The 12,517-nt window shown below is 42.9% G+C and overlaps 1 protein-coding gene across 4 annotated transcripts in view; it reads right to left on the reverse strand.

Moving 5' to 3' along the window:
* Positions 1–12,517, reverse strand: part of ARL15 (ARF like GTPase 15) — an 841,607-nt gene that overhangs the window by 484,979 nt on the left and 344,111 nt on the right. For all 4 annotated transcript variants that reach the window (XM_069221875.1, XM_069221905.1, XM_069221886.1 and 1 more), the window contains one exon: positions 8,740–8,884. In XM_069221875.1, coding sequence (XP_069077976.1) covers positions 8,740–8,884 — 145 coding nt within the window. The remainder of the gene's footprint in view (positions 1–8,739; positions 8,885–12,517) is intronic.

The raw sequence follows: 12,517 nt of genomic DNA on the forward strand, positions 1-12,517 counted from the left end.
GGGCATATTGTGGCTTTCGTGAGCAGTGAGCTAAACGACCTGATGTTTCTTTTGTAAAATAGCTTATTTTAAGAGTCTGAGGTAAACGAAGACAGCACTGGAATAAAGCCAAAAAAAATGTCAGCGACATGGGTGGAAATGGGAGGAATAGAATGCTGCAATAAAAGGAAGGCAGCTACCAGCCTAAAACACCCACAGTGAAATGGGAGAACCAAAGAAGTAACACAAACAGTCTGTCACAGCAACAGATAAAGAAACCAAAGTGGAATACTACAGTAGTTGATCACTGCTCTGAAACAGAAAAAGGAGGAAGAAAAAGGCGGAACTGACCACTAACGAGCAAGAATTTTTAAAGGACACTGCAACCAACAAAAGCCAAAAGAAGTATACTAAAAGTACACAAGTAGTCAAATATTTACGTTCAACCTGAAAATTAATACAAAAGGGGGATTAGTACACAGCACTGTCTCTTTATAACAGGTTGAGCCCCAAATCCTATCGACATGGGGAAATTCACACTTGATTGCCACTGCAATCCTGTCCACTCCTAAGATATCCAAAAGTGTGTAAAGCCAGTCTTGCTTCATTGGAACAGAACTGGACCCCCCACCTGGCCAGGATTGTTTGCTTTGCTGCACAGAAAGTGAGCATGATAGCTTTGCCCCTCTCCAACCAGAGCGGGTAAGTTAATACATTGAGGAGGCCTAGTAGGATACAGCATGGGAAATGCAACATATCAGTGTTATATATTTCATTGATATCTGCTAAAACATCAGACCAGAAGACTTGGAGTTAACTGTACAATTTTCTAGAGTATTTCAGTGAGCCGGCACTAATGGAGGAGGTATGCGTCCGGCGTAAGATGACTGTCCATTCCTTAGGAGTAAAGAAACAGTTGCACTCCAACTACCACCGTCTTTGTGCAGGAGATGGTGTTTTTTGTGTCGGTGTGTTAAGAAAGGTGTTTATGTTTGATTGGATCTTCTTGTCTGTGATGCAAGTTAGAAGCCACCACTCAAAAGATGTTAGAGGGTGGCTGGCATGGGGCTTCATATAAGGTTGTGTGACCCAGTGTCTAATAGCTAAATATTGCCAGTGGGCGCTGGAGAGCAGGGCATAGTACTCCTGGAGTTGCATAAAAACTAGGAGGCCATCATGAAGTTACCCACTCTCTTACAGCCACTCATCTGCCATTGCACAAATGGCGCATCATGGAGGGCCGGGGGTGAAGTCAGGTTTCCGGAGAATCGACGTCAGTGGTGAGATGCGGGAAGAGAGGTTTGTCCTATGTTGCACCTTGCCCCATGTGCCTACTGTGGCTCGCAACACTAGGGAGATGTACACCCCGGTGGCCTGTGCTATTAGGAAAGCCATAGCACTTTCCAGATGTGGATTCTACCATCACAGCTTGATCAATAAAGCACCAGTGTTTCTTGGTCTCAGTTTTAATGTACTCCACCACATATCTTCGTTGTGCTACATTACGTTAGGAATGTCCAATCCACCTTTCCTCTGTCAGTATGCCTGATGTTTTGCCATACAGGCTTTTTTCCTCCCCATATGTAGTTCTCAATCAATTGTAATTTCCCCAAAATGTTTGTGGAGGAGTGAGGTTGGATTGGCAGTGTTTGCATTACGTAAAATATTTTGGGCAGTAGAGTCATTTTGACTGCCACCAATCACCCCAACCATGGAAGGGAGCCTCCCAGCCAAGAACCCAGGTCTGTTCACGCCATGGAGAAGAGCATCCCATAGTTACACTCCACCATTTTCTCTAGCTCAGAGTAAATTTGCAATCCCAGGTAGGGGATCCCCTGTGTAGCCCAAGAGTGGGGGAAACTTTGGATTAGTTGCTGGCAGTCTGTGTGTGGGATTGTAAGACCCAGAACTTGCATTTTGAATCTGGAGACCCTGCCAAAGGATTCTAGTTCTGCTATTAGGTGTGGGAGGGATGTGAAGGGATTGGTAAGGGACAACATGACGTCATCTGCATACATAGACAATTTATGTTCTCTGTCACCCATGGGAATGCCTGAAATCAATGGATTACTCTGTATCCTCTCCGCCTGGGACTCCATAAACAAGGTAAAGAGGAGAGGGGGCATGGGACAAGGGGCAGCCTTGCCAGGTGCCACGTTCAATAGCAAGAGGATGTGACAGCATACCATTCACCCTAACCTGTGCCCCCTGGCGCCGCATAGTTGCAACAGATCAATTTCTGGAATCAGGGGCCGAGCCCAATTTTGTATAGTACCTCCCGCAGGTATGGCCAGTGGACACAGTCAAACGCTTTTTCAGTGTAGATCGACAGCGAGAGAGCTGATATGCGTGCACGTGTGCCTTATCTATAAGGTAACAGAGGTGTGTAGTGTTGTCACTACAGCCCCTCTCTGGACTAGATCCAGTCTGATTGGGGTTGATTAATCCTTGAATATAGGGGACTAGACGAGCTGTAAGAAAACTAGTAAAAATGTTGGCGCCCACATTCAACAAAGAGATAAGGCGGTAGGAGGCACAGTGCATGGGATTTTTCCCTGGTTTGGGGATTACTGTAATGGTGGCATTCCTCACTGTGACAGTGAGAGTTCCCGAGGTGCTAAAGGAGGTATATAAGCACGCTAAGAGAGGGGCTGGAACTGCCTGTGTAGGTGGTATATGGCAGCGCCCACACAGGCCGTATGTACGTTGGGGGGGCCAAACGCAGGGGTCACCAAGAGCTGTTGGGTAGTGTGTCCATGGCGAAGGGGGTCAAACACTGCACTGCTGGGTGCTAGGATGAGCGCCAATAAGTAGTACCAGAATCTGCTTGCAGCACACCCCCCATGCCATTGGACACTATAGGAAGACTTCTGGGGCAGTGCTGTACACCTCCTCAGGCAGGGCCTAAGTTCAGGGCATGCATGTATCGAGAAACTAGACGTCCGGAAGGCAGGACTCTATCGCTCCACATAGGTCCTGCACAGGAGATGAGTGAGCGGCAGAGTCAGGGCCTGGCAGCGTGCCTTCCTTTCCATGTGGCGCTTCTCCAATGTGCCCATAGCAACTCTCACCTGTTCATGCGGGAGGCGCATGGGTCGACGGAGCCCCAGATTACTTCAGCGCACTATTGGGGGGAGCTTTGGTCAGAGCCACTTGGCCATGTCCCAGTGTTTCCACTCAGGGTGGCCCGGGACTCAGGCCGCGGCTGCCATCTTGTAACTGCGGCAGCCGGCACACCGCTACCGCAAGACTGTTTTCGTGGGTTGTGAGGTGCTCTGCAGCCAGGGATCATCTCACCTGTGAGAACCAACATCACAGCACCATTCCAGCAGGGTCAACACCCCATGGCGCTGCCGGGATTGCTTTCTTTTGCTACGCATGGTGGAGCTCCATAGGTCAGCTATTACCAGGTCACCATCTTGGCCACGACCCCCTCCTCTTTACCCCAATTTTGTGTGTGTTTTTTTTTTTGAAGAACTAATGACATGAGGTCTTACAAACTGCTTAGTTGTCTGTGGCCAGCCAGTTTGTAAGACATGAGGTCTTACAAACTGCTTAGTTGTCTGTAGCCAGTCCCATAAAGAACCTTTTCCCCAAATTAGTTTTAGGTTTATGAATATAAAACTTTTAAGGTGCTACCCCAACTCTTGTAGGAAAGAAGATCTTGCAACACTCTCTCGGAAGAGTTCCTCCTAAATACATTTAGCCATTCTTTCAATTCAATGTTAATATCATCCCAATTAATATAATAGGTTTAGGCAGGCTACAAAGGGAGTCACAGACAAATTAATTTCAGTGTCCCTATACATTAGTTGATCCAAACTTTCTCTTGAAATGGTTAAGTCTCCCATTTGTGGTACTTTAAAAAAGTACTTTATAGCAGCCAACATGTCCTAGCTCCAATTAAGTGCCTCCATCACAGTACTTTTAGGTAACTACAGAACCCGTACAGAGCAATAGGTACAACTGTCCCCTCGTATGCTTTGAGTAACAGAGCAACTGAAAGCACACAGCAGGCAATATTAACTCTGGTTAGTGCAATCATTGTTGCTATTCAGTTAGTGCAGATCAATCGCCTATGTCCTTCCCAGGGAGGTGTCCATGTAAACAAAATTCAGAAGTATTCATACTTGTCTACCTCTTGTAGACAGGTGTTTGACAGTCACCAACTCTTCTTTATTGGCTTACTGCCAAATGCCATTGTTTTTGCCTTTGGTTAATTTATGAAATTTAGGAATAACTTTTTTTCCTCTCAATAAAATGCTTATACATGCTTACACACACCTTAAAAGATAAATATCAAAATTTGACACTTAAAAGTGGAACTTGACCTGAAAGAATGGTTCAAAGTACTGCATACCCATACTTCATACTGCTATCTTAAAGGCATGCCCTAAGTGAGACTGTAGTTAAATTGCTGACCGTATTGTGAAATAGGACACCCATTAAGGAACCTTTGTTTACCACTTTAACAAGAATTCTTGAATCTTCTAAGCACAAGCTACTTATAAGTCTAAGTTGTCTCACAGTCTTTGAAAACGTTTTAAAGTATGCTTGTGTTAGAGCAAGCTTTTACAGAGCTTCCAACGTACCTTTCAAAGCCCTGCACTATCTCCAGGGGAGCAGAACCACCTGACAGATCGTGCATTTTAGTAAACGATTTGATAGATGTTTAAACAAGGAGTGATTATGCGTATTTGTAATCACACTTTTAGGTTCCATCTGCATTTATTCCAAAACATATTTAATCGAGGCTCGGTTCCATCTAATGCTGGTTGCCTCTTTCCTGGCTTATCCTTAAACTGAAATATTATTTTCTAGAGTTTCCTTTCTACCAATACACATTAATTACAAGTTTAAAAAATATTGATAGATTTTTATAATATTCCAATGTGCAAACGTCTACTAAAATTGATTATTGGAAGGATCTCTATTGGATCTTTTTAACTCGATTAAAAATATTTTGCAAACTCAACCCTAATCCTGTCCTGGAAGGTCCTAAAATCCTATAATTTTTCCTTAATTTCCCATATTATCAATTCTCCGTTAAGGGTTACAAATAATTTGATAACAGAAGAGTTATCAGATCTTACACATTAAAAAATGTCAAAATGTCAAATATCAAGAGGATCAACTTCTTTATTTCATTATATTAAGTGTGGCCTAACACAAAAAGGGAATATAAAATAAAGACAATACAAAACAGATTAAAAATGATTGCTGGCTCAGTTGCATGCACACAAACAACACTGAATCTATCTAGATCAATTGATCCAGAAACTAAACTGACTTCATGCCCTCACTAATCTTAACCGATTTCTACAGATCAACCTCAGAGTTATACACATTCATTGGGCACATTTTTTCGGAGATGGCAGTAAAGCAACAGATATTGGAAATGCAAACATCTGTTTCTGGCAGGATACAGCTGCCAAACTGCAAAGTTCAAATACATTTGTAACCTGGTTAGTAAGCTGTATTTATATATTGTTTGTGCTTTTTGTTTTAAAGTAATGAGATTGTGTTACGATCTGAATAATTCTAATGGAAATGTTTGTAAAGTCATATTGCCTAAATATACATTTTAAAATAACAATTTCTTGCACATTGTACCTTGCGAAGCATTTTGTGGTAGCTCTCTCTATATATAATGCAAGGTACAGCAATGTGCACAAATATCAAACAGCAGAAAATGTTTTTATAATCTATGAGTACTGTAACAGTTTGGTGAGTATGACATCATTACACATCAACCAGAACTCTTCTGTTCAAAAACTGCTGTGACTCCCCATGACATTAACAGATGCTTCTCGGGCATAAACAGGAGTTATTCTTGGTAGAGATAATGCCTTTTTCAGACATGGGCTTTAACTGCGCTGCCATCAAATGGACATAGTTTCTAATAAAGGTGTGGTCTGTTGAACTGCAAACCCTGTGCAAATCCCTGCTTGTGCAGGGATCATAATTATATGTAGCTCAATGTTTATGACCCCTCACAATTATCAGGGCCATGAATGTTCATACCCTTCATTACATTTTGGAAGATTAAATGCGATGAAATTTAACTGGGAGGAACGGGCTGGTATTTACCAGAATATGCGGATTATTGTGCAGTAGGCAAAATCTGCATATAGTTCCCAAAAAAAGACAGAATATGCCATAATATTTGCATCAAATAAATTCTAAACACCCTGGGGTCGGATTTTATTTGGTTCTCTAATCATCACGTCTAACAGGGGCAACCTGTAGCCAAGACCCTTCCAAAGGACTTTAGGTCCTCCTCCTTCAACAATTGTCTTTTTTGACCAGCCACTTTCGCCACTGGCTTAAGACTTTGTCAATTTCATCTTGGTTCAGCCCAGAGTAGTATTTTTCACTCATCTAATGCCATGGCGGCTAGGGGTTATCTGGAGCGTTTACACTGAACTGCACAATGGATTATTTTACAAAAGCAGGCCTCTCTCCTCGCTCTTGGATGCTCCTTCTTTCTTGCATGCCTTACTCTTCATTTCTCCCACCCACCATCCCCTCTCATTTCTCCTTCTTTAACCGGTGTGCTCCTCAACACCCTGCCTGTACATCTTTCTTGTTTCTCCTTCCTGCTCCTCCCTCTCGTTTCTCCCTTCTGCCCCTCCCTTTTCCCTATGTGTCTGACTTTTCCTCCTGCCTGCCATGCCCTCTAGTTCTTTTTTTCTGTTGGCACTGCCTTTTATCCAAGAGTGTCCTCCTTTTTCCCCCAGCCTGCTTGCTTTACCTCCTGGCGGCCTTCCATAAGTGATGTTTTTGCTTTAACTTTTCCTGGAACTGAAAGGCTGTATACCTAGTTTTGTCTATGCTTGGTAGTCCAGCAGACAACCTGAGGCGCATATCCTACTGGATCCTCAAACAGCCGAGGCTGTGAGGAAAAAAAACCCTAGCAGCCATAAGCACAACAAGCATTCTCTCCCGATCTCAATGGGCAACCATTTGAACTCGCTCAGCTCTTGAGCTGAGGTATCTGTTCTCCAAAATGGGTACAAAAAGTCCCACTAGCAAATGTAAATATTATGTGTGTGAATATATATATATATATATATATATATATATATATATATATATATATATATATATATATATATATAACAAAAGGTTACAGGGACGTTATAGCTCGGGTCACAATTTACACATACAAAACCATAGAAATCAAGCAGTTATAGTTAAGAGTTATCTCAAGTAATGATAACTCGTGCCCTTAGGTAACTATAACTCACGCCCCCGCCACGCACAGCTTTATCACCAATAATTTTATTGCGAATGTTGCAGTGATATTATCAATAATGTCATAGAAGATTTCATTAATTGTTTAATATGTGGGGTAAGAAGCAGTGCATGACAAGGGTATGATTCACAGTTACCTTAGGGCACAAGTTATTCACTTGAGTTAACTGTAACTGCTGAATTTCTAAGTTTTTTTGTGTGTAAATTGTCCACCTATAACGTTTCTGTAACCTTTGGGTTTTTTTGGGGGGTGCATTTCTAAGGTTTTTAAATTATATTTCCTAACTATAAGGTCCCTGTAACTTGTTTTTTCAGTGAATTTCTAAGTTTTTTTTTATTTTATTTTTTTAATGCAGCGGGAGTTGGCCTGCAGCCCATCTCCCTCATGTAGACAACCCCAATGCCACGCACTGGCTTAGGCTATGTGCGGCAGGGTGGCCAGGTCCTGCAGCCAACCCCCCACATACAACCAACACCCCGCATGCAGCAAACCCAATATAAATGGGGAGTGAGGCATGCAGCCTTACCTCCGCTGGCCGATTTCGGGGCCCTGAATCCCATCTCCCGAGGCCTGGACATAATAAGCAGGTGGAGGAGGTCACGCAGCCCCCATCCCTGGGCCGATATTGGCCTTTGGACCCCATCCTCCTGGGGCTCGGCCAGTAAATGGTGGGCACCCTGGAGCCCACCCAGGGAACCCACTGCACATTAGTAGGGGGGTAGAGGGGCATGCAGCCCCCAATACCCAGGCTGATTTTGGCCCCGGTGACTCCATTACCTTGGGACCCGCCTTATTCTGAAAAGGGAGGGGACATGCAGCCCTGCTCCCCAGGCCAATATTGGCCCAAGGGACCCCATCCCCTGAGGCCAACTTAATTAATAAAGGAGGACGGGGCGATGTGGCTCTCTTCCTTCCATAGGCCAATTATGGCCCCGGGACCCTATTTACCGGAGCCCAGCCACAATGCATCCTAAGGGCTCCGATGAAATTTAGCATTTGCCTTGAATATTTACTGAAAGTTAGTTCCCCGAGGCGAAATCCATGTACTGTGTTTTTCACCACTGGGAATTAAAATGCTGAAGTGGCAACAACCCCCTGCCTTTAAAATACAGTTTATCCCCACCCCTTTGAGTATCTAAGTTTAGCAGTAGGGACCACTAAGTGATGTCGATTTGTTCTTAATACAGGATCAGCTAAATCCTAGGTAAAATTAGACATGGAATAAGACTAGATCAGGAAACTGTGCCACCTCCACCACCATTTTGGATCAATAGTGTCAGGGATTCCTAGTGCTAATGCAAACATTAGGAGCATCTGGCAGACACAAAGTGGAAAAAACTAAGAAAAATCGTTTGATAAAGATAATACAAAAATGCACGATAGTCACCCTTTCGATAAACAAGGAAACAGGAAAGAATTGAAAAACAGCCCCTTAATTTACAAGAGTAGAACTATATTTTAAACTTCTATCATGAAGACAAAGATTAAACATTTGACTGTACCTGTAGTAGGCACGATGTTGTCTGCGCTTTCTGAGCACAGTTGCGAGAGGAGGCTTGACTTGCCAGCACCAGTAAGGCCTATACAAACCACATCATACTCTGGTCGCGGAGGCGGTGGTCCCTTGCAGCAAAGCGCTCTAAAACACTGCCAATAAAAAAAAAACACACATGTAATTAGCAGAAGTTTCTTGCAAAACTAATTTCAATTAAGACAATATCTTGAATTCCATCTGATTATTAAATTGTACCATGAAATCAGCGGCACTGATAAAAAAATATTCTTTCTTAGACCCCTTTATGGTGTTGTGATGCGAGGAAGGGCTGGAATCCTCAATTCAGGTCATTATGCCCGGACCATAAAATGGCTACCATGACATTTCCCTCCAGAATGGCGAATAAGCACACACATCCAGATATTGGATCCATTTCTGGGAAGTTGTTCCCGATACTCTGGAGAAAACTACTCCCACTTTGTGGCTGCTTAGATTAGGCAGGAAGTGTCCGCAGGGGGACTAGCAAGGGGAGAGATGGGTTATGGGAAGGGTATTGGATCAGGGGAGACTTCAGCAACACTGCTTCCCCTTGCTGCTTCCGGAATAGGGGTGGTGCTGGGGTGTGCTGCGTGTAGTCCCTGCCACCTTAAATAGGGTCCAGTGTCTCTGGGTCCAGAATTAGTGGGTCTGGAATTTGTCGACCCAATAATTCCAGGCCAAAAAAAACCACTCAGAATTTAAGGTGGTGGCATTTCACCCAGAGTTATCGCTCTGGGTGAAATCCCACCACTCATAATGAGGGCCTTAGTGACTGACAGTACAATACCCATTAGATAGTGCATAAACTACTTACTGTCCTGATTAAATCCTCAGGAGCTGATCTCCCGGATACTGGGGTTGAAAGATATAAGTTTCACTGTCGCAACTAGACCACGTGGATATGACACCCCATGCATCATCTAGGAACTGCAACTACCAAACTTTTGATCTGTAACAGAGATTGTTTGTAGTGCTTATGATCGTGGTTCATGTAGCATAAATAAGTTGTGACTGAGAACACAATATAATCGAAAAATAGTACTGCCTAGTGCTTGTTATATTTCAATTATGTGTGGCTAAAATAAAGAATAAGGTATGCTTTTGATGAAGTATTTATGAAATTGTACAAAGTTTCTTATTAAAACATCTATCTACATTTTCGTCTTATTAAATCTTTTAAAATGTTAGTCATAACCAAAACTTCTCATATATTTTGAGCATAAAGATGGAGGCCTGGCACACACAATGCTAGACTGGACTGCTTAGTGCGCTAAAGTGCACAATACTCAAATGAGTTACCAGGTGGACCAGATTGAACAATGGTTGAATGAGTAACCTGGTGGACCAGAATGAACAACAGTGACACGAGTTACCTGGTCGACAAGAGTGGACTATGAAGGAATGGGTTACGTGTTTGACTACAGCGTACAATGATAAGAGTTAACAAGTAGACCACAGTAAACTATTTGAGATGGGTTACCAGGTATACTGGAGTGCTCCATTATGAATGGTTTACCTAGTGGCCACAGTGCACAATAATTGAATGAGTTACTTCATGAATGGGAATGCACAAAGTTGGAATGAGTATCCTGGATGGGTGTGTAGAAATGTCAAACGTTACCTGATGGACTAGAGTGCACAATTGTGGATTTGGTTACATGGCAGACTGAAATGGATTTCTATGTGAACTAGAGAGTACATTGGTGTAAAGGGTTGCCTAGTGATATTGCATGCACAAGTACGTAATGGGTTACCTAGTAGATAGGAGTTCTCAGAGAAATTAGTTTTCTGGCAGGCTGAATTGGGCAATGGGGAAATGAGTTGTTTTGCTGACCGGGTTAAAGAATCATGGAATGAGGTCATTTAACTTCAAGAGTACCAATTGGCGCTCGTGAAAACTTCTAAGCAACACTATCCTGGGAAGTATGCATACATGCTTAGTGACCTCAACCGATACGGAAACACATTGAATCCAGAAACAGCTATCTCACCTATATTGTTAAACATAAGCTTCCATCTATATCCGTTATTTAAGGCTACAGCTAGAATTTTCACATTAGCAGTTAATTTAACGATTTAGAGTTTGTAAACTCCTTTCGCGGTTAATAGTTCGCAAACAAAGAAGGTTAACAAAAAGTAAACAAGATGACCTTATTTACCCTACTTATGCTATAAATCATCACGTTTAAATAAAAGAAAGACAAGCCTGACTTTTATTTCTCTAGCCACTTGAATGAACTAAACATCAGGCTGTACCGACCAGCGTGTTCCACAAACCAACATGCTGATTACTAAATTGAAAAAACAACTGACAAATGTTAGTCTTGGCATGTTTTGTAAAACACGAAAAATGAAACAAATCAACGCTGCCTGAAACTTGACGTTAAAATTCAACAGACTTTGTACTGAATCCCAGGCCTGGATGTGAGAAAAGAAACCCTACTAAATTACTGCAAATCCTGCATTAATGTAAACAAGAAGAGAATTAGGGGATTAGGAGCTAGTGTATTTTCTGTGTCCACCACGATCCAGGAAGAAAGGAGGGAAGGAGACACAAGGGAGGAAAACGAGGGTAAAAAAGAAAGGAACCTTGGAGTAAATGAGAGAGAAAGATATACGGTATTGGAGAGAAGTGTACAGTTAAAAGGAGAACCAGAAACATGTCAAAAAAGTGAAAATGAGAGATGAAGGAGAGTAGGACGTGTGAATGGGGAACTGTCGTGTGAGAGGATGAACTGTCTTTGTGGGGGAGGGTGTTTATCTAATTAGAAAAAAATTAAGGCGTGGAAGGGAAGGGCAGTTAAGAGGCCGCGGAGGAAGCGCCTATGTGCGAATAGGTCTCCCCTTTGGAAAGTGACAGCGACAGGACGCAGAGGAGACGCACACGAGGGCACTTGGGGGAATCACACTGAGGGGAAAGGAAAGATCTGGTAAAAAGGTGTTCTCACATGGAGTGCTTAACCGAAAATAAAAATAAAGTCAGTCAGAGAGATGGTAAACAAGCGATGCTCTTAGTGAGGGAGAAACACAAGATGGGCCATGGAAAGTCATCAAATAAGAAATAAAGAAATGAGAGTGAGAAAGTCAACCAGTGGAAAGCAATGGCCGGGCTGTAACCCCCTATACGTTTTGGTAAGCCCTCAATAGGCCTTTTGCAAACAGACACCTTGCCATGCCTTAAAAGATGGACCTAAAAGGCGTAGGGCACAGAGCTTTTGATATGAAATCCATTCACCACCTTGAATTTGTTACCCTAGGGCAGTGTTCCCCAAACCCCGGGCCGCGGACCGGTGCCGGTCCGCGGATCAATCGGTACCGGGCCGCCCGAGGTCTTCAAATCTTGAAGGCATGTTTAAATACAATTAAATTAAAATTATTAAAATCAAAACAAGCGGGCCACAGAAAAATTATCAAACATTTACCGGTCCGCGGCGATAAAAAGGTTGGGATTCACTGCCCTAGGGCATGCCTTTAATTTAGGAAAACTGAGGAAGTAGGTTAATCAGAAAAGATGTCTCAAACTGTGTTTCCTTGCATGAATTCTTCACCATGACCCCCCTGAGAACAGTTGAGGCCAGACTGAGTGTGTAAAAGGCAATAACAGTTAATGTTCAGTCCCAACAACAAGACAACTCAAGCAGTCCAGGTCTCCAAGCTCTGTGCTTTCAACTTTAATGTGAATAAAGTGGCTACAGTGTTTTGTCACTGCTCTAATGTTTAGAAAATGCATTAAGGACTCACTTGCA

Source organism: Pleurodeles waltl, chromosome 1_1 (genome assembly GCF_031143425.1).
Source record: "Pleurodeles waltl isolate 20211129_DDA chromosome 1_1, aPleWal1.hap1.20221129, whole genome shotgun sequence".
Classification (NCBI taxonomy): domain Eukaryota; kingdom Metazoa; phylum Chordata; class Amphibia; order Caudata; family Salamandridae; genus Pleurodeles; species Pleurodeles waltl.